At 36.5% G+C, this 27,679-nt stretch overlaps 1 protein-coding gene across 1 annotated transcript in view; it reads left to right on the top strand.

Annotated features, from left to right (window-relative positions):
• The window catches only part of TTC39C (tetratricopeptide repeat domain 39C), a 37,411-nt gene that overhangs the window by 5,597 nt on the left and 4,135 nt on the right, over nt 1-27,679 (top strand). Inside the window, exons 2-12 of the mRNA XM_082045943.1 lie at nt 4,524-4,572; nt 6,091-6,219; nt 7,181-7,295; nt 10,949-11,300; nt 12,624-12,792; nt 19,401-19,494; nt 20,329-20,436; nt 20,974-21,083; nt 21,760-21,883; nt 24,039-24,136; nt 25,046-25,150. Coding sequence (XP_081902069.1) covers nt 4,524-4,572; nt 6,091-6,219; nt 7,181-7,295; nt 10,949-11,300; nt 12,624-12,792; nt 19,401-19,494; nt 20,329-20,436; nt 20,974-21,083; nt 21,760-21,883; nt 24,039-24,136; nt 25,046-25,150 — 1,453 coding nt within the window. The remainder of the gene's footprint in view (nt 1-4,523; nt 4,573-6,090; nt 6,220-7,180; nt 7,296-10,948; nt 11,301-12,623; nt 12,793-19,400; nt 19,495-20,328; nt 20,437-20,973; nt 21,084-21,759; nt 21,884-24,038; nt 24,137-25,045; nt 25,151-27,679) is intronic.

Below are 27,679 nucleotides of genomic sequence, written 5' to 3'. Positions count from 1 at the left end.
TATTTGAACCTACAGTGGAAAAAGATTTTGCAAAAGTCCATAATTCTTATGGATTAACAGTGTGCAATCAGACAGCTAGTACAAATCAATTGATGTGTTATAACTAGCTTGTCTCTCAGTTTTGTAATTACTTTTCAAAGTAAAGGTGCAATTTGAAATGCTTCTTGTAATACCCAGTGTCCTGATATTCTTGTGCATCTAAACTTAACAGCCTGAAGTTGAAGCAAGACAATTCACTGTTAAATTGTATAAGGGCAAAACAAATCAGGTAAAAACTGGACAGGACAGGGACACAAAGCTATTATTTTTATATTCCTGATTTTCTGTTTTGGTTGTGTATTTCTATTGGATATAGAGGTGCATGCTAAGAGCTCATTTAACAATTTAAACAAATTTGGCCTGATTATGAAATATAAACTGAACGTAGATCTGACATTTGCAGTTCTTAATGTGTGTCTTAGTAGTGTGATGTTTTCATGACACTTACATTGCCTTATCTATTTCATATACCAGTGCTGGATGAGATGCGTACTTGTATAAAGATCAGGCTTACTTTTGTAGTCTTGCAAGTAATTTTTAGAATATAGTCTAGAATAACCTGTGATGGAACAATGACCAAAGGATTTATATGTTTTTGCAGTAAATTATTTATCTTTTTATGTAGGTAATACATTTTTCTGCTTGTTTCAAAGTATTCAGTATCTGCTTCTGTATTTATCTCTGAACTTACATGAGTTCTTAATTTTTCATTATGCTTTCCTTTTCCACCTTAGAGGAAAACAAAATTTTTTTGTTTCAACTTGAGCATCACTATCAGCATGATGACTGGAATTATTAGTGGACCATGATTAAAGTAGCAGTGCCTAGAAAAGTAGGGAGGAAATGTTGGTGGTTATTTACATTACTTAAATTTAAACCTGAGCTAGGCTGTAGTAGCTTAAGAAGGTGATGTGTTTGAAAGTGAAATGCTATAATGGAAATGGGTGTAGCGAAAAAAGAAAATACTGATAAGTGATTGATTTTTCTTTTCATGTGCTTGAGTTCTGATTTATTTTTTGTGGTAAAATTGGGCTGTATTATCTCAGCCTTATTAAACTAAGGCTTAGAACTCCTGAATGTTATCATCATGTGTGAAAATGGGCATGGCAAACACCTTTCTTCTGAAAGTGAATTAACAGCTTAGATACGCCATGAAATGAGGTGAGTTACGGTTTATTGGGAGAAGCAATGTCTCCTGTAAGGCCGGTTTATATACCTGGAAGAAATGTCTACTTCAGTGCTCTTAAGCATAGGACTTAAGTTTAGTTATACATACCAACTTTTTTAATATGTACAACCTTTTACTGTGGTGTCTTGTAGAAATGGTGTTAATAGCACACTTCCTTATAGCAATGTATTCTGAGTCCTAGTTTGATAGGTGAGCTGCAAACAGTATTTTACAAATTATTTGTGGAGACTGAATTATTTTTCATCTCTTAGCTAATTAAGAGTCTTGAGATTTTTCTTTACTTAATAGAGATTATTGCTTTGAAGTAGAAAGTACAACCTTGGTAGTACAATGTCTTAATGTTCATTTGTATTCAGTTCCCTAAGTCCTGTCAACATCAATATGGCCATTGGTTTGCTGTTAGTATTTTTTCAAGTGCTGCTTCATTTGCTTGTATCTTTTTGGAATGTGTCAAAAGATGTAAAATCGCATATAAAGAGTTTGAGCCAAGGGTTATTTTCATGGAATTGTGCTTTTCTCAGAAACTTACTGTCATCTATAGTTATGCCTTGTTTTTTACTGGGACAGTACTGTCCCATTGCAATTTTGTTCTTAGCTCTCGAGGAAAAGAGAACCCTAAGCTCTTGAAGAATTCATCAGTCAACATAATATTCATGAAGACTGGCACTAAATGAGGTTGTAGTTTAAAATGAATTTTAAACACTGAAATTACCTTAGCAAATGATCTTCCATTAAGCTGTAACTATAGTCTCTACTTAGTGACTTAGCCAGGAATGTGGCACAAACGTTCCTTATTTTGTTTGTTGATGACCCAAATTCTGGGTGAGGAGCTCCTGCAGTCAGGTTTTCATATTTTGTTTGCCAAACTCCAGGGTTTCAACAGAAGCATCTCCCAGACATAATATAATGTTATACATCATGTTTTCTTGCTTCAGGGTCCTTATGTGCTACAGTCCGTATGTGCTGCAATGGCAATGCTTTTTATAGATTGTATGCCTGAAAATTAAAAAGAACTAATCTGCAAAATTCTACCTCATCTATTACAGCTAGTGATAATTTCAGAATAGAGTGTTGTGGCTCTGGAGTTTTTTGTTATCTCATCTTTGATCATGGGGGATGAATTGTAAATGAAGTGAGCTGTGAGTGTCAGAGTACAAGCAGGGAAGCAGCTCTGAAAGATCAATTGAAAAGATAAATACTTATTTGGGGAAAAAGCTTCTCAGTTCTACTAGAACAAATGTATGTAAAGATACTTGGACAAATTTTGATTGCTTGCAGTAAGTGCTTCACTAGCTTTTGTAGTCTTGGAAGAACAGTTGGTTCTCAGCTGTAACTAGCTGCCTCATTTTTCAACATTGTGTTAAAATTTACCAGAAAGAAATATAAAAGCTTTCAAAATGTATATTTAAGTGTAGATACTTTCACACATATGTATGTGCACACTTAAGAACAGGTTCTTAAAGTCCTGAAGAGACAAGAAAACCACATTTTTAAAAATGTATGAATAGTATGCCCAAATTAGAATATGTTTTGAGCTGCTGAAACAGCATATATTCAGTTCAGTTTTAGTGGTTTCACTGCAAACTTTAGTTGCAGTTACACTTATACAGTCCTGAAGTTACATTTGGCCCTTTGAAGGCAACTGCAAGGCTGATGTGGCCCCAGTGAAAATGAGTTTGATGCCCCTGCCTTAGGGAACCAGTTTACCTCTAAAGCTAATGTATTTAATTTTTTTTAAGCTTCAGTAACTATTTCTACAACAAGAGGTTCTTTTTTATAAATTCATAGGAAATTAAAAGTAGTCAAGTGCAACACTCTTACTGTTCAATCTGTAGTTCCACAATATTAGATTTGTATTTATGTTTTGCTGACAAGACTTGCTTCTTTCTTGCCAAGTCCTAAGAAATGCCTTGATGCTACTTTCTTCTGAGAGCCAAATGCGTATGTTGCTAAGCTTATTTGATTTGCTTATCCAGGTTTCAGAGAGGGGAAAAAACCACCTCAAAATATTGGTCCTGTTGTGCAAAGTTTTATTAAGAGTGTAACGCTTTTCAGATTTACAAGTAAATTTTTACAGGTGTTCAGATGCCCAAATTTTAGTTATCCCATTTCAAATAATTTCTTTCAATCCATGCATAGTAGCGAAGTAACATTTTTAGTGTGGATGGAAACTTAATATTCAAGAAGTATGTTCTAAGGATCTTATTGAGAAGTGCAAACCTAATTTCTTATGTAATGTAATTTTATTTTTCTGGTTATATTCAAAGACTGTTGTGGTTGAGTACTTCCAATTCCCTCTGATAAACAGTCTTTCTCTGACAATTTTCTGTTTTGAATGACCTTCAGTATGAAAGATTCATTATCTAGAGATGCTTAACTGCTCGCCTCCCCAGAACTGCTTTTTCTCTGTAGATCTAAGAAAGCTCAAAAACGTAACGTTTGGTTTGTTTTTGAGCTTCCTTTAAAGTATGATGTAAGTGCAGCTTTGTACTTAAGGGCATAAACGTAAAAATTCCTTGTGCTGATCTTTTCTGCAGTTCTAGATCCATCAGATGTTGATGGTGCTGTAGGTGTGACTTTGAAATGTCTGGTGGAGGTTACGTGCTGTTGGAGCAGGGTTGATAAGACAGGAAGCCAAGTGGGTCCCTCATGCCTCGTGGGCTGAAAAGTGGATTATGAGGTGGCCACTTGCCCTCTGATGCAAACAGAATAGGTGAAACATCTTAAAAATGTTCCATGTAGTGTAGTAAGGTATGTATTCTGGGCTTGAAACAAAGCAGCTGTAAAATCATAAGCCTTGTAAGAACTTTGTATTTCCAACAAGTTATGTTATGTGTAATATGCATTTCTTTAAAATCTGGGTAAATTGACTTAAATTCATAGGAACAGGGAAAAGTAGGAACCTCTTAATAGAATCAGTTGACATTTGTCTCCTAGGTCAAAACTGTAGTGATAGATAATAGATAAGAGTAAAATTAGGAGTTGTAAAATTTTCTGCATTTCTTAAATTTTTTTTACCTGCACTGTGTTTTGATGGTAGTGGTTTCTCTTAAAAACATATACACCTTAATGCTTGAAAAAAAAAAAATTAAAGATATATTTAAGTCATTGTGAAAATTACAATGGGAACGGAAAGCCAAAGCTTTATATCTGAATGACACATTTGTTTGTAGCTTGATACAAAAACCCCAAGATTTACTTACGGATGTATAAGTTAAAATCAAGAAATGCAGTATTGATGTGTACATTAGGGAATATGTGGAAATAAAATAACCACATTTTATTTTCTTTGCAGAAACCATAGCCCGTTAATGAGCTTTGGAGCCAGTTTTGTCAGTTTCTTGGTGAGTAGACAGGAGCTGAGAGAAAATAGCTCTTGTGGTTAATGTTTGTATGTGCATGCATGTATTCGTAGTGATGGATATTCTAATTTGTTTCTTTTTGTGAGACTTATTTTCTTCGAAGTTTTAGAATAAATGTAGCTAGAAAACAAGTCATTATGTAATATAAAACTTGTTTACTCATGGGGTTTAAATAGAAAGTAAAGGCTCTGTGATCCAGCTGCTCAAATGTATGAAATATTTATGTGTTCCATTAAAAGAGCCATCATAAAAACCTCTCTTAAATGAGCAGTAGAGGTACTATTAAAATAATACTTGTAAATCCAATCTTCCTGATAGCTTTTGCTATTGAAAATTTCTCCATCCATACTGCCCAGTGAAAGTTTTTAATTCAATTCATTCACATTGCTTCCTTTTTGAATATATGAGAGCTCAGAATACTGACTGACTAAAGAGTCATAATGGACAAGTTGGGTCTGTTAAATGCTTTTCCTTTTTTAATGGATTAAAAATGAGAATATCTCCTGCAAAAACTGAGCAGGTGTATTAGAAAATGTTTAGATCTTGTTTTTTAAACTGTCCTTATTCTGACTTTGCTGTTTAATCTTAGATTGCGCCAGAAACTATCTATGATAATAATATTTTTAAAGACAGAATTTATTATAATATGCCAGAAATAGATAAGTTGTAAGTGAAATTAATTTGAATTCTCTTTAGTGTCTGTAGACTGTGCAATAAGGAAAAATATATTGGTTAGGAGGCCTCCTGGGGCAGATGCTTGTTTTTAAGTCAATGGAGAGGAGAATGGGGAGAGAATCTCTCAGGCTTGCTTATCTGAACTGATGTGCTGAACCAGTGTAACATCGGAGTGCAGCATCAGTGGATCTTGAAAATATCCTGCTTAGCTACTGTTCTAAATATAGCAGCAGCACTTTGCATGCCTGTGTCATTCAGAACTGTTGTTTAAGAAAGCCTCAAGAGAAGAAGTTACTTGTCCTGAAATTCTTTCTAAATTGGTTCAGCAGTAGTTGGAGTCAGATGTTTTTTTTTCTTCCTACGTATGTAGGAATTGTGGTTATTATTTTGAAAAATGCAGTAGCTGTTACTTGTTATTGACTTTGGAGGCCTGTTATTTATGTGAGTGAATTACATAAAAGCAATATCTGCACAGATGCAAATTGTGCCTCACATAACAATAATTGAAAATTAATTTATATGAATTTTTCTTCTGCTTAATGTAATGTGACAGCACATTCAGTTTGACTGCATATGAGCCTTTGTTAAGACAAGGTTTAGGGCTTAGTATGATCTGATTTCTCTTGAAATTTTGGTAAAGAACTCTCAAATCTCTAGTTTGGTGTTTCTGTATAGAAGTATGTTTACTGATGTGTGTCTTAATACATTTTTTTTAAAAGTAAGTTTTGTCATCAGGTTCTCATGAAGACTTTTACTATCCAATAGCTTTTGTAGAAATAAAAATATTGTTAGTGTTATTGTTCAGATCTGTTTGTTTTTTGGTAGAATGCTATGATGACATTTGAAGAAGAGAAAATGCAGCTGGCATGTGATGACTTAAAAGCTACAGAGAAACTTTGTGAAAGTGAAGAAGCTGGAGTTATAGAAACGATCAAGAATAAGATTAAAAAGAATGTAAGAACATTATTTGTAAAATATGGAATTGTATATTGGATAAATATTTCTTTGTATTTTGAATAGATGATTTTTGATACTTGAAGAGCAGTTGAGATTAATGATAAATTTAGAAATCAGGTCAAATACTTTACTTGGATTTCTTAAGTATCATAAAATACTCAGGTAGTTCCTCTTCTAAAGCAGCAGGTTGTGTTGATATTGGTAATTATTTTCTTAACACTTTTTCATAACCTCAAATTAGTGATCAACTGAAATTATTCCACAAAGCTTGTGGCTTACTTCAGGCTAACTTCATACATGCTTTAGTAATGTTCAGAAGTTGTGAGAATGAGGCTGCATAGTGCTGTGTGCCAGGCCTAGCACCAGGGAGTTTTCCTTCCTTTTTTAGGTTTTTCATTTTTAATAATGAAGGAAGAATAAAAATAAAGCACACAGATTGAGAACTAGTTAAAGCAGTAGCATAGAAATGCTGAGCGAGCGGCCTGCCTGTTGTGACATAGCAGACCTACAGCAGAAAAAGCAGCCATTTCTCTTCAATATTTAGTTTACTTGATCAAGTGTTGAACCTGACATACTTAACTTTCTGCTCTTAAGACACACTGTATTTTCCCTGCCACTTGTCATTTACCCCTTTCTTTATTCTTCCTGTCTAACATTTTTAGTTGTTTGTTTGATGATTTGGTAATAACTATATGAAATTTAAATATCTTCTGAGTATTCACAGAATCTTAAGAAAAATAGTTGATAGGAAATACATAAGGTTTCCGTGTTTATTAATTAGGAGCTTGTTGAGCTATCAAAGAGCTTCTAGCACAGTTTGGCACTTCAAAATGCTGCATTAATTTAGTAGCAATACTACCACTTGCAGTTAAGTTTGGATTTCTTAATTTGTTAGGTTTAAACTAGTGTTCTGTATTATCTTTTTTAACATTTTTCTGTGTTTCTATATCCCATACAGGTCGATGGACGAAAATCTACTCTGTCCATGATAGATCGTCTACAAAGACAAATAATTGTAGCAGACTGTCAAGTCTACTTGGCCGTGCTTTCCTTTGTAAAACAAGAGTTATCAGGTGTGCTGTGTCTTTAATGTTTAGATATATTTTTGCATGATATCTTTTTAATAAAGCTTGATTGTAAAGTGGCAAGATGACTATCATTAGAAGTAGTTGTTTTTTAAGTGCACCGTTCCATTTGAAACATTCCAAGACTGGTATGCTTGCAGAGGTTCTGTTCTATCTTTGTGTAGGTAGTAATATCTAAAATGAGTTGGTTTGCTACAGATTACAGCTTTCTGCTTATTTCATACCAATAGTCGTATTGAACTGATTCTCCTTAGGTTGGAATCCTTTGCATGTTCCCATAAATCAGGGGTGTCTTAAACTTAATTCAGCCCTTTGAAGGCAACCGGGAGGCTGATGTGGCCCCTGATGAAAATGGGTTTCACACCCCTGCCATAGAGGTGTTTTGGTGCAAAGATGGGTAGCATCTGTGGCCTGCAAGATAAAAGAGGCTATCAACAGCTGAAGTCCAGGCCAGTAATAAAATCCTAATGTTCCATATGCATTATGTTCGTGACAACTCAGAGGGATGACAAACTGACAGCGGAAGTAATTCTAAATGAAGCGTGTTGAAGGTGGAACTGCTGAATCAGCTCTTATTCTCTGGTCACCAGAGTGTGTCCTTGCATGCCAAAGAGGTTAATCCTGTCATGCTGAATACAGACCTACTTGTCTCAGCTGCAGAGTTGTTTCTAATGTCCTCTTGCATCTCTGGATCTCTTGCATAATCTTAAAACATATCTTCATCTGTGAGTTTATAGGAAATTTTGTCAAGGTCATAATACAAAGTGAGTGCATTCCCAGCTTCTTACCAAATCAATGAAGACAGAGGTAGCAGTCAGACCAGATTGTTAGTGATAACCCTGCTGATGAGCTGAAAGGAACTGGGGGAATATTATTCAGATTATTTAAAATAACACTAAGATCTTCAGTCAATGACATAATGCTTTCTGTGATGTGCAGACTTGTTTTTTTTCCAAGCCATGGCATCAAGAATGTGTTTGGTTCTAGCCAGCAGAAATTTGCCTGCTGCGTGTAGTGCTGTAGAAAGATTTTCTGACTATTTTTGCTGCAATTCTAGGTTTTCATTTGTGTTGTGGTGGTGTTTTTGTGGGGTTTTTTGGTTTGTTTGGGTTTTTTTGGGGGGGCCAAGGGGCAGGGGGTGGGTTTTTTGTGTTGTTTTGTGGGGTGTTTGTTTTTGTTTGTCCCCTCTTGAAGCTTTCTTCTTATTTCAGTATTTTTTCTGCAGCTGCATCACTGGGTTGGATGCTGTAACTGAGGGTGGTATCTGTTCCCTTTCTCTTGTCTGCTGCTTGGTGAAATGAAGTGGGTAGCAGAGTTCTGCAGAACATGCAGTATATCTGGGTTACTCTGCTGAGTAAAAATATACCTGAAGTCTTGCAAGCAGTTAAATGCCACCTCAGCAACTGCTAGTTACTGCTGTTGGTGAACTGTTGGATCCATTATATCAGTTTTTTCAGTATATTATCTTTCTGATTATGTATAAACATCTTTTGTTTTTATTGTGTTTCTGCGTAGAAGGAGCAGCCAGATTATTGAAATTACTGTAATTTTAAAAAAATGCCTTCTTTGGAGGCAGATAAATATTTTTCATCTGGGAATGGGTGAAAAATTTCTTGTGTTATCTTCACAGAACAGTTTGACAAGCAGCATATGATTACATGCAAGCTGCTTTCTCATATGCCTAATGTTGTAGATTTTCCTTTCCACCCTTATGGATGTATTAGAAATAGTTTCGTCATAAAGTTAGCAACAAAACAACTTATATCAGCTTCCCACAGGAATATTGAACTACCTTTTCTTGATATTTACCACTGCTGACATGGGTCTGACTACTTTCAGAAGTTCATGCTGGGAAATCAGCTCAGTGATTGGGCATGATTAAATTTCTATGTTTACAAAGTCAGGTATTCATTGTTTTCATGTGTTAGATTGTTTTATCTTAGTATAGCAAATCTATTAGGGTTATGCTGTGTTAGTGAACTGTTTGTGACAGCACAGTAATGGAGGTAAAACCTAAAACAATACTTTTTTTTTTTTTCCCCATGTTCCTTTCCACTTGAAGCATGCATCAGAACATGGCAGATAGTGTTTCTGCTAACAGCTATCTGTAGGACAAGTAAAATGTGGGTTTCTCATTATTATTTGTCTGCTGCATTGATATGTGTAGTTGTACGAGCATCCGTTTTGTGGTGAACCACATAACTCTTAAAATATTCTGTGCAGCCAATAAGTGACCTAATTGCTTAAAACTGAAGTAGCGTTAGTCTTGTAATGCAGCTGAATCATGGCAGGGTTTACATTTTTTATTATAACACTTCAATATGAAACTCAAAATAGAGGATTAAATGTTTTTCATACTTTAAATTCATATTGACAGAACCCTTCTCTCACAACTGAGAATACAAATTTTCCTGTCTTTCTCAGTGCGATTTCTTAAGATTACCAAACCAGCTTCCTTCCCTCTTCATACAACAAGAATTCAAGAAGAGTTAATCTAGTCAGCCGTGGTACTTTCTCTATAAATATTTCTGGTTTTGTTTGGTTTTGGTTTTTTTTTTGTAATTGGAAGGATTTTGTCGAAGATGCTAAAGGTTTATAAAGAGTGATTTGGTATTAATAGTGTTTTCCTTTGACACACCCCTCCTTTTATGATCTAACTGTGGCCTCAGTTGTAACGCTGATCTCTGCAAATTTGGGGACCTCTGTTTAGAACACTGCTGCTATAACTATGCTTTTATTTTTTCTCATTTTTAGTTAACTGCTTTGTCACTGCAGTTCCTACCTATCAGGGCTCTATCACAGACAAAATTTTGGTGTCTGCTTTTACGGTTAACATGTACAAATAAATTCTGTGTCTGTTTTCTGTTTACCACTTATCATTGTTCAAGGATGTGCTGTAACCAGGAGGAAAGCTGTGTAAATAGGCAAATTGGACATCTTTTGGTGTCATGCCTTTCATTATCCTCCTGTAAAGAGGATAACGAGACTGAGAATTCTCTCATTCTCAACTGAAAATGCTCAAGACCAGATTTCTAGGGAAGTATAGGTACCCAGCTTGAAATTTAGGCAACTGAAAAATGTTTTAAAAACATAAAATCATACTTTTTTAATGACTTTTTTCTTAATTTTAAGATGGTGTATCACACAGCTCATATAAGGTGTGAGGGAATTATGGTGTTGAAAATCTTGCTATCTATCCAAAAGGAAGGGTTTTTTAAATTAGTATTAACAGTATTTTACCATCAGTTATCTTTTAACATTAGTTGTGCTTAAGAGATATCATCTATTCTTTGAATTTTACTTTTCTTTACAAGGCAGCCAGTTAATCTCCACTCTACAGTGGAGGAGAATCCAGCATTAAGTTGTTTTCTGCATTTCTGTCTGAGAGTTGTATTGCTACATAGCTGAGGGGATGTCCCTTTGTATTGTGTGCTGGTTTAAAGTCTCTAGTTGAAAAGCACTGAAGTTTCTAGTGCTTGGTATGAAAAACCTCTATGAGAGTACAGTACCTATTACAAAAACCTTTATACAATAAGTGAATGCAAATAGACTATCCTAGGATTCGTGAAATAGCACTTACTGCTTACTGTGTTCCACTTCTGAAATATGTCCTTGAAATATTTTTTTCCTTGTTTTTTTAGCATACATAAAAGGTGGGTGGATACTCCGAAAAGCCTGGAAAATTTACAATAAGTGCTATACGGACATTAATACACTTCAGGAAATATATCAGAAGAAAACTCAGGAATCCTTGACTTCTGATGCTGCAAATGATAATCATATTGCTGCAGAAGGTGTAACGGAGGATTCGCTAAACAGACTGAAAGGTGCTGTTAGCTTTGGATATGGACTTTTTCATCTTTGCATATCCATGGTGCCCCCAAACCTGCTCAAAATCATCAACCTGCTGGGTTTTCCTGGAGACCGCCTACAGGGGCTTTCTTCACTGATGTATGCAAGTGAAAGTAAGGACATGAAGGCCCCTTTAGCTACGTGAGTAGCTATATTGAAATGCTTTGGTAGATAACTTAGTACTGAAAGTAAGTGGAAAAAAGTCAAAACCAAAAAGTCATGTTGCTTTAAAGGAAACAACAGCAGGTAAAAATAAACTTGTAGTTTGTTGTTTAACATGCAATGGTTTAGTAAATTCATCACTTACTAGTGTATGAGATCTCTCTGCTGTTAGTTTTTTACTTGTATTTGGGGTTTTTGTCAGTATTTTGCTGTTTTCTTCAGTACCTGGTATTCCAATGTCTAGTAATTTATATGTCAGCAGAATAAATAAAGCACCCCCCTGGAGGCTGAGTAGATTTACCTGAGTTATATTCACTGCTGTGGAGAGGATGCTGTTTTGTATGAGTCATTGATGTCATGTAGCTATTTATCCTTACTCTTAGCCAAAGATCTCTTCCAGTTTATTTTTAAGTTCAGCATCTGAGTAAAATGAGATGTTCCCTTATAGTCTTTTTAGAGGAGTATTTTTTGTGTATTATTTTTCCCATGCCTTTGTACTGCATTCAGGTCTTTTTATCAGGTGAAGGGTTAGCCAGACCTAATTTAAAATGCACTTATAAATGGTTTTACTGTTCCATTATCTCCAAATTAATGATTTTATTACTGGAGCTACTGCAGATACCTTCAGATGTAACTTTTGCAACACTGACAGCAGAGCTAAAGTATTTTGGGCTTGAAGAGTAGAACTTGATTTCTGGTTGGTTAAGAAAGCTTGAAATTAAATGTTCCTGTTGATTTGTTCTTTCTCCTTTCTGGGGAAGAAAAATGGTATTTTGGGGGGGTTTTCCTCCTTCACATGGTCTTGGAAATCTTTGTGCTCTGCTCTTGTTTCCAGGAGCCATGTAGGTCATGTAGACATCTGCCCTTCTGAACACCGGATATATTTCTATTTGACATTGATTTCAAGTGTGTCTGCTGATGTGTGTTTACTTTTGTTATTGACTTTGTGGTTTGTTTTTTTTTTTTCCTCCCTCTAATGAACAAGTTGTTTTCAAAGTTTTCCTGTAGGTTTTTATTTTTTTTTTTAAGGTCTGTAGAGTTCTAAAGGGTCAACGGCTTTGATGATATCGGCATGGTTGTTACTCTGCCTGTGGGTAATGTTCACTGAATTGTATGTTCAGGTGCAGTGTAGGAATCCATTGATGTATAGCAATATACCGTGTTTGTTTTGAAGACAGATTGTAGAAGAAAATATTTGCATCTTTGTCTTGCAGAATAATGTAAAAATTTGCATGTATAGAATGTTATCCTTAGATTTCTGTTTATGAGCTGTAATCTGTTTTACTCTTCTCTTTCTTTTAGATTAGCTCTGTTGTGGTACCACACAGTTGTTCGTCCCTTTTTTGCCCTTGACGGCAGCGATAACAAGGCAGGATTGAAAGAGGCAAAAGAAATTCTTGCAAAAAAAGAATCTGCTTATCCAAATTCTTCTCTGTTCATGTTCTTCAAGGGAAGGATACAGCGATTAGAGGTATTGCATGTTTTCTTTCTTTTGACTGATTTCTCCACCCTTTGTTTTTATGATGTGAATGAACTGTGCAAGGTTCAGCTAATTGTAACTAAAGATGTGGATATATGGAAGGATAAGAGGAAAGGATTAACTCCTTCCTAGCCTCAAGTTCACATGCCAGACCTGCTGTTCCACTACTTCTGGCTGAACTAATGGCACTTTGAAATTCTTTTTTAGCTATTTGGTACATTTATAGCTCTGTGCTAAAAGGAAGTGCTTTTGGTCACTCATGAGTTTCTTGTGGTATAAATAGCTATTTCAGTTTTGCTTATCCAGCTAAAATCCAAGTATTATCTGCTGAGTGCATAGCATTTATCTTCCCCTTTTCATTTTATGCATTGTTCTTAAACAGCTAATTCTCTGCGATAATTTCCATCAAATAACTGGTTTTGCTTCTAAGAGGTGAAACCAGGATGTTTTGTGTTGCTGAGGGTGAGCTCTGGCCCAACCAGAAATGTGTTAACCTAAAATGTGTTTATTGATGCTACTGTAGAGTGTTACTCAAACAATTCAGCAGCCTCATGGTTTATTGGCTGAGTTATTCTTTAAGAATCTGTGATAATACCAGATGGTGGTGAGTACTTTAAACTACTCAACTCCTTGCTGCTGCCTTATGAGACCAGAATATTTCCAGAGCAATTACATTAACAAGAAAGCCCAAAACAAAAGCACAAACCCAGAATGTTCAAACCCTTCATCTTAACATCATAATTACAAGAGCTAATTCTCTGAAATACAGCTTGATGTTGTGAGGGAGGTAGCAACAGTAACACAACAGAGGGGCAGGCTTCAGTGGCCTGTCAGACTTTGCAGGCCTATTCTCGCATGGGATGTGGATGTTGTTCTTAATTTTTTGCCATCTTTCCGAAAGCAACAGTGCATTTGGGGAATTGCATTGTCAGAGGCAAGCTGTCAGTCTGTGGGAAGTATTGCTGCCTTCTGAGTGATAATGACTTAAGTGGTCTTTGTTCAGTTATATTCATATTCTGTCCTTAGGGTAAAAATCAACCTTGTTGGGAATAGCTACACAATGAATGCAAGTGCAGTTAAAAATGTAAATATGTTGATTGCCACAGTATGACTTGGTATTTGGAACTTTTTTTTTGTTTTTCATGTTTAGTGTAATGAAGAATAAAATTCAGCTCATTCTTCTCACTGTCAGGGCAAGCTAGGACAAAACCGTAAACATAAATTGTCAGTAAACTGAGTATAAGTTTCTGTGTGTAAATACAGAGGATAGGTTTGGGATGAGTGTCAGTTTTGTGTAGTCAGTCCCTTTCTGGAGTACCATTATGTATCAAAGGAGAGTTCTTTACACATTATCTTACAGTATTTGTGCGTTAAATGAGGCAGTATATAGACACCTAAGATTAGCTGCAAGTGAAATTGTTTGTGCAAGAGACAGCATGGCCCTGTTAGTTGAAGTCAGTTAGCTTAGGCAGGCGAAATGCTGACATACCCTTAAGTCAGCAGAAAGCTTGTTGGTTGCTAAAAGGAATTAAAATGTCCCTTTGCTATTCATATATTTGCATGAGAGCTTTTCCATTCAGCAGCCTCTTCCCCCCGCCCGCCGTCATTGCTTTGTTCCAAGTAGTACTGTATCGCTGAGACTTTGCTGTGTCTAAATATTTTAGTTAAATGTCTCGGGCTCTTCTGTAGACTCTGTTAGGAATTTATAAACTTAATTTGCTCAAATGTTGTTGACATAATAGTGAAGGCAGATATGTGACTGGTGGCAATGACATGGGGAGCTGCACCAGATTTCTGCACAACACGCTTGTGGTCGCACACATCTCAAATCTGGGCATTAGTCTTTCAGCATCCACTGAACATTCTGAACCAGAAGTGCATGTGTACTCTTGGAGTACAAACTAATATGATTTGTAATTCCCACCTCATCTCCAAGGTGGGTGAGACAAGCACCTGCAAAGCCTGGGAAGTGCTTATATGGCCTTCCTTGAAATTGTTAAAGCACAGGTAGGTTTGAATTCTTTCCACCAGGCATGGGAATGTTATTGTTAGATGGTTTATTGAAACAGGGAAGTCTGTGGTTTAAGCTATGTGCACTTAAAAATATACCTTGAGCTGAAGATTATGTATTTTATACTCTTTAGCATCTATAATATTCAACAGTTCTATGATAAAATTTAATTGTACATAGGTGAAAGGCAGCTTAGATGTTATACAGAAGAGCTTGTGTATTTTGGAAGTAGTGATCAGTAATGGTCATTTTAAGCCTCGTATTAGAGCCTACTGGCACTCAGGCCATTGGATTTTTTTTAATAGCCTTTGATCCTGCGTATGTTTTTTGTAACTTTCAGCTGATGGTATATTCAGCTTCCATTAGCAAGTCTGCATACACCTATATATCTGTATGTGTCTATTTTTTCTTTTCTATGGAGAAAGGAAACAGTAAGGAGCACAGTTCAGCTGTGGACACCTGGAGGCAGGGAAGCTGTTCAAAAGGCAGAAGCAATAATGCAAGACGCAAATCTGACAAAGGAGAAAATTGCGAAGGAAGGCAATTGAAGAGAAAGGAAGATTTCACAGTGACAGTACTATGAAAGACAAATGAAGAACATGTGACTTTGTGCACCAAAAAGCATGTATGAATATTAGTCAGTAAAAGCTTTAACAGATTTTGGTTTTCTAAGAAGGGGCTTTACGGGTACTATAAACATGGATCAAATTATCCTTCAACGTTTTTCCCAGATTCATGTTTTTGAGAAATGAAGTCTGAAAAGTGTTTGGAGGCTGTTGCAATGAATGGGTTAAGGGAAAGGAGAGGAGGATGGTCTGGGAAATTTGGAATGAAAGTTCACCAGAAAGTTACAGGTTGCACTGATAGACTGATCAAATGTCTCTTTTTTCCAAAGAGCAGGTTAAGAGACTGCGTATTAAAAGTAGCATTTTTCCTGACTTTCATGTAATTCATTTGGGCCATTTTAATGGATATAACTACTGCTGTGCTTGACTTGTGATTGCATGGTGTGTATTCCAGCCTCATGAGTATTTCTTTGTGAATGTCAGAGTATTTCTGCCTCTGAAATACTTTCTACTAAAGCTGATCATGATATTTTGTGTAAGCTTAAGCTACTGAAAACAAGTGAGAATCGTGTTGCATAGTTGTGCCTACCAAACACTTAAGCATGTAGTTAGTATAACAGCTGTTGAAAGCCACTGGTCTGAAATCCAGAGTTTCCTGCTGGTATAGGTGCAGATTAAGAGTTTGGAGGAAAAAGTACCAATTACTCCAGCTGACAGGCCACACACCAGTGGTGCACTCGTGTGTTTGATGTGCAGGCTAGTGAAAATGTTGCAGTGGTATTGTGGACTTAAATGTAATGCTGACAAGTACTCTTGCTTTTTTAGTTACCTTTTGTAGACATCCACATGTATCAGTGATATCATTCCTGTTCTGGGCTGGGGAGTTGTGGCACGGAAAAGTAGACTGAGGGCAAGAGTGGTAATCATTTAAAAATCTTAAATGAATTTTCTAGAATAAAGTCACAATGATGTCTTAAGTAAAGAAATTTTCAGAGCTTGCGTAATGTCAGGCTTTATTTTCAAGAACCATGCTGGCCTCTCTGCTTACTTGTTTCAGATTATAAAATACAGTATCGTAGTTTTACTCTATTTTGATTTTGTGGCCTTTCTAGGGAAAACAGAGCGGGGAGGTGTTAAGGAACACAAACTTCCATACTATACTTCAATATAGTATCCTGCAGTGTAAATTGTCCCATTTTAGATATTGTTTGCTGGTTTCCCCTTGATTATGAACATGACTTCCTTAAAGGTTTGTTGTGTGGATTGAGAGTATAGAGGTTCTGGGGGAGGGAAGGTGTCCTGAGATGTCAGAACAACCCTGTGAGGAAACATGTCAACTTGGGAAGCTCTGTAGTTGCTTAGTTGGTGGATTGGGATGGTTTTGGTTTTAATCTGAAGTCAAGAAATCTAAGATTGTTTCTCACATTAGCTTTAATAATCATCCTTATGCAGTTCTGTATATTACACATTTTATGGATTCATTTTTCTTTTGTCTTTGTATTATGTCCAAGAGAGACATGAGTGATGCCTGTTGAAGGAATTCCACGTGTGTATATGTGTGGGTGGTTTGTTTTTTTGTTTTTTGTTTTGTTTTTTTTAAATCCCAACATAAATTTCAGGTGTCATCCGTGATGTTAAACTTGCAGACTCTTGGGACATTATAATTCTTTCTGTTTATTCTCTGAAACAGTAAACAGATAGTGTTAATTCTTAAATTAATTACTAAGAGTAGAAATTAATATTCTAGTGTGCTGTCACAATCCCTGGAGGTGATTGAAACTTTAGTTATTAAGGAATGTCTCTGAGACGTACTTACTGAGCTTGATACTCATGCAGAGATCAAAACACTTGAGGGATCTAGGAGTTAGAGAAATGGATTATAGAAGATTGAATATTCAACAAAGTGGACTTGTATATTACTAAGTGGTCAGTACATCATGCACTGCCCCAGGCTGGGGTCTGGCATTGCAAGGATGTAGGGTGCTGTTAGTTGTGTCATTTGCCCTGCAAATAAGTGATTTATATTTTCAAGTGTTTAGGGTATTTAGAAGGCAAAGCATCTTCACAGAGGACTAAATATTTAGATTTTGTGTGTGTCTGTGTTTTCTTCAGAAGCATTCAAAACATGGATTTACTGAACTTCTAAACTTCTTAGCACAAAGGTAAACTTTTAAGCTGACATGATTTTTTTGTAAGACTGGGCTTCTCACACTTATTTTCCAGGAAGCTGTGTTGGGTTGATGCAGCATCAGTGCAGTAATGTGTAGTGGAGAGAACGTGCTACACTAAAGTAAATCAGGTGTACATTGCTCAGGCTCCTTGGTAACATTGAGAGTGAATATAACTCAGCTGTGTTTCTGTGTAGTATCTTCTGTCACGCCAGCAAGCATCTCAGCCTAATCACTGTTTTTTTTTCTTGGTGTACAGTGTTTATGTTGGTACAGCTGTGGATCCCTTTGCTGGCAGTTGTAATGTCTTGATGCAGTATATATGATTTACGGTTAAATTGTTCCTTAGCAACTAAAACAGTTTTCCCTGGTGAGACAAAGAAGAAAATGTCATAAAATTGCTTCAAAGGTCTGTGCATGTGGTCATAGCACACAATGCTGCAGATTTTTGCAGGAATTCTTTGGTTCAGTTATCCTTGCATAGGTGACACATTTGCTTTTTCAAGGGTTTCTTTCACTTACATGCTTAGCCAGCAGTGAGTAGCTTAAAGGTTCTTCTGTTGTATAAATTTTTATACTTCTATGTGAGAATAAATGTAGGAACACTATTAAAGTGGGTATAGGCTGTGTCAGGATATATAGTGTGTCTGTGTCTAAAACAAATGTTGATTTGCATCCCCTGCTTTATGATGATTGTTGTGGAAAAGTCCCATCCTAGACTGAGAAAACTAGAAATTAAGGTAGTCAAAAGAACTGTTGTTCTAGTTCTTACAAAACTGTCAGCCTCTTCTTGCTAAGCTGTTGGTAACTAATGATTTTATCAAAGTGGGTTTTTATATCATATGCATATTTGTCTTCTTACATATCATGCAACATTTATGAATTCTCTACTAACTGTTGCTTGAAGTAGTTACAGAGGGATGTGGAAAAAGGTGGCATAGTTAAAAATAAACATTAAAGATAAACTTATTGTGCAGAAAGTTAAAAATAGATTATTTTTATGTGGAATGACTTTATTTAATAAGAGTAGAAATAAGATTACTCAAAAACTTACTGCACAAAACAATGAATTTCAGACTTCATAGCAAATAGAAGGAATAAAGCTACTGATTTTTAAGGTTTAGAGATGGATCTGAACTGGTTTTAAGTTATTAGTGATGTTATTACATTATTAAACTCCTGTACTATCCCTCTGCCCCCTTTTTTAACTCTGTAATGTTCTATATTTCTCATTTTATATGACTTTTGGAGTGTAAGTTCCTTGCTGTATGTTTTAATTTTTACTGTTACACATGGTGGAACTGATTGTTAGTACCTTGCAAGCAAACACTTTGCATTCTCATCTACAGTTACAAAGCAACTCAGATTCGTATTTAAATGTATGAGTGATTCTTACTTCCCTTGTCTGTTACAATTTGACTTTTGTATTATATTTCACCTCATGAATATGTAATATATGGAAAGATCTGTTCACTATAGGGCCTCTTTAAGATGCTGATTTATAATTGTAAATAATTTGCCCATACTTCAGTTTAAAAGTGATCAGGTCAAGAGAGCTGGGAGGGGGAAGCTGGTCAAAGGAATTGCAGTGTAGAGCTTGCATATTGAATATTAACCTTTCTCCTTCAAATAATGAATGTTAAGGTTTTCCTCTCAATTAGATGTTTTGCCTCTTTCATTTAATCAAACCAGAGGCTGTAATCTGTAAGACACCTCATTTTTTTTTAACCTTATAGTTATTTTTAAATACCTATTCACTGAACGTTTTCTTTGTCGAAATTGAATTATCCAACAAATTTTAAACTTCAGACATCTGATTTATGTGCATTTTTTTTCTTCTTTCGCTTTTGTTAGTGTCAAATCAATAGTGCCTTGACCTCATTTCATACGGCTTTGGAACTTGCAACAGACCAAAGGGAGATCCAACATGTCTGCTTATATGAAATAGGTAAGTTGGATATGTTCATACTATAAATAGCTCACTTTCAAGTTCAGACTAGGAACTTCAGTAAATTAACTGGATTATTTTTATTAGGATTTTTAAAAGGTTTTGGCATACTGATCTTTGTCTTGGATAGATTATGCTAATAATCCTGCTTTCTTGTTTGGGCAAGTAGAATTCAACAGCTTTTTGTAATTTTAAAGTTTTCTGCAAATACAAGGTGATGCAAAATCAGAGAGTAGACTGTAGAATCAACGGCAAACTGTTCACTTACAGAATATTATTTAAAATGAGAAATTAATTAATTTGATTTGTCTGTGGAATCACCATTTCTGTGCCAAACACGAATTGGCCTGGTGAAGCTTCACAGTTTTCAGGACCTATAATTCATGTTCATTTCCTTCTAGCAATAGCAATATATATGTTCTTAATTTGCATACAAGACTTCAGAGTGAAAAAGATAGATTGCCTCAAGCTTTAAATGTGTCTTATTAAGGGATCTTGTCAGAGTGGGGAAGAATAAAGGAACAATTAGTAGCTCTGTAAGTTTCAGTATCCTACAAAATACAGTATTTAAATAAGAAAGAGAGAAGTTTTGACCTTTGGTGTTGTAAAGAGGATTCGTTGTTTTTTATGTAATCTTATAATTCTACATTTCCCAGTAAATTTAAACCAGGCTTTAAGTGTATGTCACTGATTTGTTTTGTTTTTAACTTTTTCCAGTTATTGGTATAATTGTTAAACTAGGTCTAGTTCTCATCACAGACTGCTTTTCAGTAATGTTGACACCAAATTTGAATTTCTGTGCTTTCTCTGAAGTTGTATTTGTCTTCTTTTTAGGTTGGTGCAGCATGATAGAGATGAATTTCAAAGATGCGTTTGAATCCTTTGAAAGGCTTAAAAATGAATCCAGGTGGTCCCAGTGCTACTATGCTTATTTAACAGCAGGTGAGTATATTCAATGTGTTGGGTAAGTGATAAACCAGTGATGTGGTAAGGTTTGGGCACTGTTTTGTTTTGGGGAATGTAATGGTGTGCATAGTGCCTTCCACACTGCCTGTGCTGATGCAGCTTTATGCCAGACTTAGCTTACATCATTTTGTTTGTTTATATACTGTACACTTGCATGCACACACCTTCATGTGCATAAGTATTTTCTCTCTCTCCTTCCAGATGTAGATACAGTTACGGTTGTAACTGTAGTGACAGGTCATATGACAGTGTATTGCAAAGATCTAATAAATAAATGCTTAGAGGTTGGGTGGTATTATTTCATTAAATGAGTACGAAAAAAGAAGTACTGACTTTCTGATGATCACAAAGGGTACTTGGGAGAGTTGGGATTTGCATGTTTATCAAATCCCCTGTCTAGATCCTTTCTGCAAGCGAGCATGTTTTTCCTGTGACAGTATGATATCTAATATTAATTTTTCCTGTTTCATGTCCCAGTAGTGTTATCACATTTTTGCTTCTGTGTTCTTACAGTGTGCCAAGGAGCCACTGGTGATGTCAATGGTGCTCAGAATGTGTTCAAGGAAGTTCAGAAGCTTTTCAAAAGAAAAAACAATCAGATTGAACAATTTTCAGTGAAAAAGGTTTGGTTTAGCATAGGCTGACTTGTTTCAATACAGTAATTGCACTTGGTAATTCTGTTGGATTCTTTGCCAGTATTTATTTTTGAAGAATGTATCTGTTTTCTCCTATGTTGCTTCTGTAGAATTAGTGGGGAGGATTCAGCTGGAAAGACAATAGTGTCATGTATTTTAAGGACCTAGCAAAAGAAATGGCAATTAGTTATTTGCTTTACAGCTGAAGTAATTATTAAAAATAAAAATACATTATACTGTAGTTGCTTTGGTAATTTTCCTTCTAGTTTTGCTTTTCTTACTTCTTGTCTTGTTTGTCAAAGCCTTAGTTCTTTTTGAAAGGTAGGAGTTGTCTAGGAAATACCTCCTAACTGATGATCTTGCAGATGTTACTGTTTCAGCATCCAGTTAGTGTGTACTTAGGACTGTGAAACAGAATAAAACAAATCTAAGCTGCATATAAGGAAGCTTTAATTTTGATCAATATACAAGCCCTTACGTTAATAGAAAGATCTTGCTTTTTAGTCTTTAAGCTAAGTTTCCACTGACTTTATTTTCATAAAATTGTTAGATACTTTCATGAAACAATTAGAATTATGTTTGTGATATATTGTTTGTGAATAATATGTTCCCTGTAAAAGGACAGATGGCAGATCTCCTTTCCCTCTTTCTCCCCACTTTGCAGGCAGAGAGATTCAGGAAACAAATGCCGACCAAAGAACTCTGTGTCCTGGCATCCATTGAAGTATTGTACTTATGGAAAGCCCTTCCCAACTGTTCCCTCTCAAACTTACAGCATATGAGCCAAGGTATAATATGGTTCCTTGATTTATTAATTCACTTTTTTAAATGGAGTGTATAATTTTCTTCTGTTGTATAGAGCAGCTGATTGTCATAGCATGAAAATTTAAACCTGTGTGCATGTGTGACAGCAGAACAGTTTGAGTAAAAATAGAGTAATGACCCTTAAGATTCAGCTTAGTGTTTCATTTTACCATATTTTTAGGTTTTTGGGAGAAGTTGTAACTGCCTTGCTGCATGTAGTTGTTTTTTTAATCAGTTGTGTTTGCCCATTGTTTGAACAATAACTATCACACCATTGTTTCATTTTAAAGTCACTAAGCAAAATTTAACTCATTTAAACCCAGCTACAAAATAAAAAAGAATAAAACTACCAATTCATTTCCGCATGTCAGTTTTCTTCTAAGAGGAAATATGCAGCTTGTGAGGTCATCTATGATATAAAGGTTCTGTTCATCTTGGCTCCTGGGACCATCTTAGTGGTTAAAGCAGCATTTTATGCTTACCTCTTTCTTGGTCTCCAGATGTCTTCGGATGTCTGTCACGTGAAGCTTATGATATATGTCATCTTTATGTTCTGCAAACAGTTGCGAGTTATCTGCTCGTTCAGAAAATAAAACAAAAAGTCTGCCACTGAGATACTTCCTTTTTTCCTGTAATTACAAACTTTTGGGGATTATACGTGACTTTTATGTTAAGTGAGAAAACTTTTTAAGTGGAGAGTCAGGACTAGTTTGGGAGTTTTGTGCTGATATTGATTTAAGATAATTTGTCCATTTAAATTGTGTGATGGCAGTGGGTTACATTCAGATCCCTATTTTTCTAGTCCCAAAGATAATACCGAAGGCTTTAAAATTATATTTACTTACATAAAATAAATGTCAGGATTTTCAGTCATTTGCCTTCAGACCAATCAGCTTTAGAGGTTGTAAAGACTATGTACTTTTCTCCCACACGCTCAGAAGCAGTGTAGATCTTGTATAAGCTTCTAGCTGGTGGTGCGCGTTTTAATGTGAAATAGCGGTATAGATTAAAATTCAGAGATACGCTTCTTGTAAGGTATGACACTGACAGATGTGTCTGCATTAGTGATCCCTGGTTGAGGATTTTCTGTGCAGTGAGAATGTTATTGCTCCACCTTACATTGCATCTCAAGAATGGCAAGATGACAGGGAATTTTTTTTTTTTAATTTGCTTCCTCTTCTCTTGAATAATTGGCAGGTAATTTGCTGGGGTGAGTTTCCAGGCTGTTCCTCCAGACTAGAAGCTGACTTAAAAATAAAGGAATTAATTTGTATCCACGTGTAACTCTGTTAAGTAAAATGCCAAGTAACTTAAGACTTGCAATACAAGCCAGAGTTGAGAGCTTTGTGTATTGTGTAGTGTCCAAATACTTCACACAGCCAACTCTTAGTTATTTGTAGGTGGCTTATTTGGATCGGGGATTAACTGTGTTGTGAATACAGGGCTAGCTGAGATCTGGCAGGGTTTATAAGATGAGGCAGAATGGGAAATTAAAGGAGCTCCACCACTCCAGGCACCACAGTTCAGCTCCTTCTGAAGGGATGAGAAGCCCCACGAGGCTCCTAGCCCCTCGGCCTGTCTGAAGGTGATGGTGCAGACGAGTGCAAATGGCTCCTTGTGGAATTAGCTTTGATTTAACACAGCTGGTGCTAATAAGCTGGGTCAAAAGGGAGCCTGATTCTCCTAGAGGTGGTTACATACATAATGATTCAGTTCTTTCTGGAAATCAAGCACTGCTGAGCTGAGGCATGGTCTGTCCCTACATTGTAGACTAGCTAAGGTCTGGCAAATAAGCCTTATCCTCTCACCAGCATTCGGAATTGTGATGCCAAAATACCCTAGTCTGAGTTTTTAAATCCGCTACAGATTTTTGTGCGTCTATCACTTGGCTTCAGTTCAGAACAAATCAGCTTTCTCTCTCTTCTTGCCCTGTGTTCTTTGTAACTTGGACTGTGTTTGTGTCCTGTGTTTTTTTGTTTTTCAATATCTGGGACAACCAACAGCAGAAGGAGGTGTTATTAGCATCTCCTTTTTCTGGTTAAATTTAATCATCAGGCTAAAAATCACTGTAGACCACAGTTCTTGTCTAAGGAAGGATTTCAGTCCATCTTGTTTGTTTACTGGAATCTTTTCATTAAGCTTGTCAGGATGTTGATGATGCATCGGCTGTTGGTTTGAGGAATTTGCTTCTCGGTGCCATACACAAATGCTTAGGAAATTCTGAAGATGCTGTTCAGGTAAGTTGTTAAGTGAACATTTACACCATTAATGCTATTTTATGAGCTATTCTGTTAAGCAGTAAATACTGTTGAGTGCGAGTGTTAAGCAAACCATTAGTTTTCAGTGCTGCTGATTATACTGTTGTGTGAATTCCAACAGAGTATGTCAGGTTCTTTTCAAATCCTCTGTTTAGCATGTCTCCGTTATACTATCTGTTGTAAAAGTAATTTGCTGTGTTGAATGAACATGGTAGCTAAAGTGGCTGGTGGAAGCAAGAGTTAAGGGGGAGCTGGGAAGAAGAATGGAAAAGTTCTTGGTCCTGCTGGGTTTACTTTGTCCAACAAAGAAAATTCAACTTTAAAAAAAATAATAATTTGGAGATTGACCTTTCAAAAGAAGGGTTTTGCTGCTTCTTCTCCAGACCTATTAGATAGATGCTGAGAGGTTTGATTATTAGCACATACCAAAGAACAATTTTACCACTGCTTCAGATTTTGATCTGTAAGCACAACTCTTTTTTTTTTTTTCCCTTTATAGAATAGAATGTAATTCACATGTGCAACAAGGAAGCTGATGGTGTTGGCTTTAAATCATTTTTTTTTTTCCTTTCCTTCTCTCAAGCATATCTTAAATAATCTGGATACTTCCTAGTATTTTTTTCAATATGAAACTGGAAAACTCTTGAAACAGACCATATGTTACTTGGTAAAACTCCAAACAAATAGCTTGCCTTGATATGGCAGTGGCAGTGAAAACCTCGGGGTCCTCGCTTAAAGAATATCTACCACTGGAATTTTATGTATTCTCATTTTAGCTTTGGACTAATTCCTGGTGCTTAAAGTTGAACAGTTCTTCTGGATTTTTTTTTAAAGTATCAGTCAATTTTAATGTATTACTGCAATATTGTTTCTCTTTAATTTTTACAGTTCTTTCAGCAAGCCGCTAAAGATGAATTGTGCCGTCAAAACAACTTATATGTCCAGCCATATGCTTGCTATGAACTTGGCTGTCTTCTGTTAGACAATCCAGAGGTAATAGCATAACCTATTTTTAAACTGTTAAAATTAGGGTGGTGAGTCAACATATCACTATCCAATCAATGAAACAAAGTTTATAGGTGAATAATGTATGTTAAGTCTTAAAAATTTGTTTTATATTTACCATAAAAAAATCTTATGTTGTTTTTTGCAAACCAAGAAATGCAGTGCATTTCAGGTAACTGTGTCTTAATTTTTCAATATCAAGAGCTATAAAGACATTCTGAGGAGCTTAGTTATCTGTTGATAACACTGCAACGACTTGTTGGTACTGGAGTTTATTTTTACATGAAAAACTGAGCCTGAGACTTTCTGAGATTCTTCAGGGCAACTATTATATTCCTGCCCACTTAGTGGTGTCTTTCTCTAGCAGTAAAATGAACAAGTCTGCAAACCTACAGCAAGCAGTCGAGCAAGTATTTTGATGAGTGTAGCACCGCATTGTTTGGATTATTATTTAGTACTTCACCCCAAAATGAACCATAACAACTTGAATTTCACCTGTCTGAACATGCCACAGTGCCCATTTTTTCCATATGTGTCTTACAGAAACAGTGTATATAAATACAGGGGTATCAAAATACTTCTGTCACCCCTCAAGATGCAAAGACCTCTCTCCCCCTTCACTTGCCTCAGTGTTCCAGCTGCTGGTGGTAGCAGAGCCTGGCACGGATGCCATGGGTAGGCAGAGATTTGGTATCTGCTGTTGGCATTTAGTGTGGTGGATGCCCAGGATCCTTTCTCTTGTATTTAGTTTCCTGTTGGGTGCTATTCAGGTTGAAAGATTACCTGTAGTTATCCTCCCCAAAGAGAATTTGGTGCCTTCATGTTTTGGGGATCAAATTTATATTTGGAACAATATGGTGTTTGTCAAAAGTCTTTTTACTTTGGCATTATTTATCCCCACTTTAGGACAGATGTCTTCCTAATCTCACCCATCAGTGCCTCTTGGAAACCTGACTGGGCTGAGGGGCACTCATACCATCGTACTGTTTCATTGAAGGGGATGTAGAAGTAAAGTTATTTCAGTCATTTAAGTTCTATTAAAGCCGTACATGTTCGCATTCTGGCTTTCACCCTGAGTAGTGAGGTTCTTGTTGCTCAGGATGAAGACGAAAAAATCCACCTGGCTTTCAGACTGTCCCGATGTCTGTGTTCATACATTTGATCATTCAGGTCTTTGCAAGTACCCTGCCTCCTAGAGAACCAGGAGAATCTTACAGTAGGGCACCTTCACCACCCTTGGTGCTGTTTCCCTCCTCAAATGTGTAACACCAATACGTGGAGTTTATGCCAATTCATGCAGTACTTGCTGAATGAGATTGCAAGTCAGGGGAGGTGGTTACAGGGTAATGACTTAGCCCCCACGTCATTGTACATATGGTATAAAGTAGTTGTGCTGATAGTATCTCATGTTCTTATGTTTCCGTTTTCAGTTGTTTCCTCTTATGAGGAGTGGTTGAAGGAGCTGGAGCTGTTCAGCCTGGAGAAAAGGAGGCTGAGGGGAGACCATATCACTGTCTACAACTACCTGAAAGGAGGTTGTAGCATGGAGGGTGTTGGTCTCTCCTCCCAGGTAGCAAGTGATAGGTCAAGAGGAAATGGCCTCAAGTTGTGCCAGGGGAAGTTTAGATTTGATATTAGGAAAAAGTTCTTCATGGAAGGGTTTGTCAGGCATTGGAACAGGCTGCCCAGGGCAGTGGTGGAGTCACCATCCCTGGAGGTGTTTAAAAGGCGTTCAGACAAGGTTCTTAGGGACATGGTTTGGTGCTAGAGGTAGGTTATGGTTGGACTCCATGATCCTGAGGGTCTCTTCCAACTGGAATGATTCTATGAAATAATCTTGTCAGATTTGATCATCTGAGCTGAACCTTCCCCTTAAAGAGGGAAGGAAAGGAAAATATTTTTATAAAAATTATTATCATGACAAAAGTACAAAACTAAAAAACGCTTTTAAAAATAATTGCTCTTTCTTGAAAACCCTGCTGTCTGATGACTTAGAACTGAGCCTTGAAGCCTGGTGTGGAGGTCTGAGTCCAGTAATATTCCTGCTGCCTTTTTCATCTACAAGTTTTATCTCTTAAAAAAAAAAAAAAGTGTGGTGAGTAGTGAAGTTAACTGAAGATTTAGAATGTGGGAGGAGTTCTGCCTTCCTCCCTGCTTTACATGTAGTAAGTGCAACACAGTAACCAAACGTGCTTCACCTTGGGTGTTTGAAGACTGAACAAGCCTCAGCTTGCAGCTGTGCTGAGAGGTGATGGTAGCACTTAGCGTGGGCAGGACATGTAGGGAACTCCCTCTCGTGGCACTTGGGCAGTGAGGAGGTAAATGGTGCTTGACTTAAGTGGGATGGGGTGGGGGAAAAGCAAAAGCTAAAATTAGAGGCAAGTGGATGCTGTTTATAGAAAATTCGATTTACTAGCTGAGGTGTCATGCAGGAGCTTTGTAATGGCTAACAAAGACAAGGCGCGAGAATTCTATAAATCACATTTGCCTGAGAGGCCGAGTGTATTAAAGACCTGA

The sequence above is a fragment of the Streptopelia decaocto genome, assembly GCF_964273445.1.
Source record: "Streptopelia decaocto genome assembly, chromosome: 2".
NCBI classification, from domain to species: domain Eukaryota; kingdom Metazoa; phylum Chordata; class Aves; order Columbiformes; family Columbidae; genus Streptopelia; species Streptopelia decaocto.
This window is presented reverse-complemented; position numbering and strand designations above follow the sequence as displayed.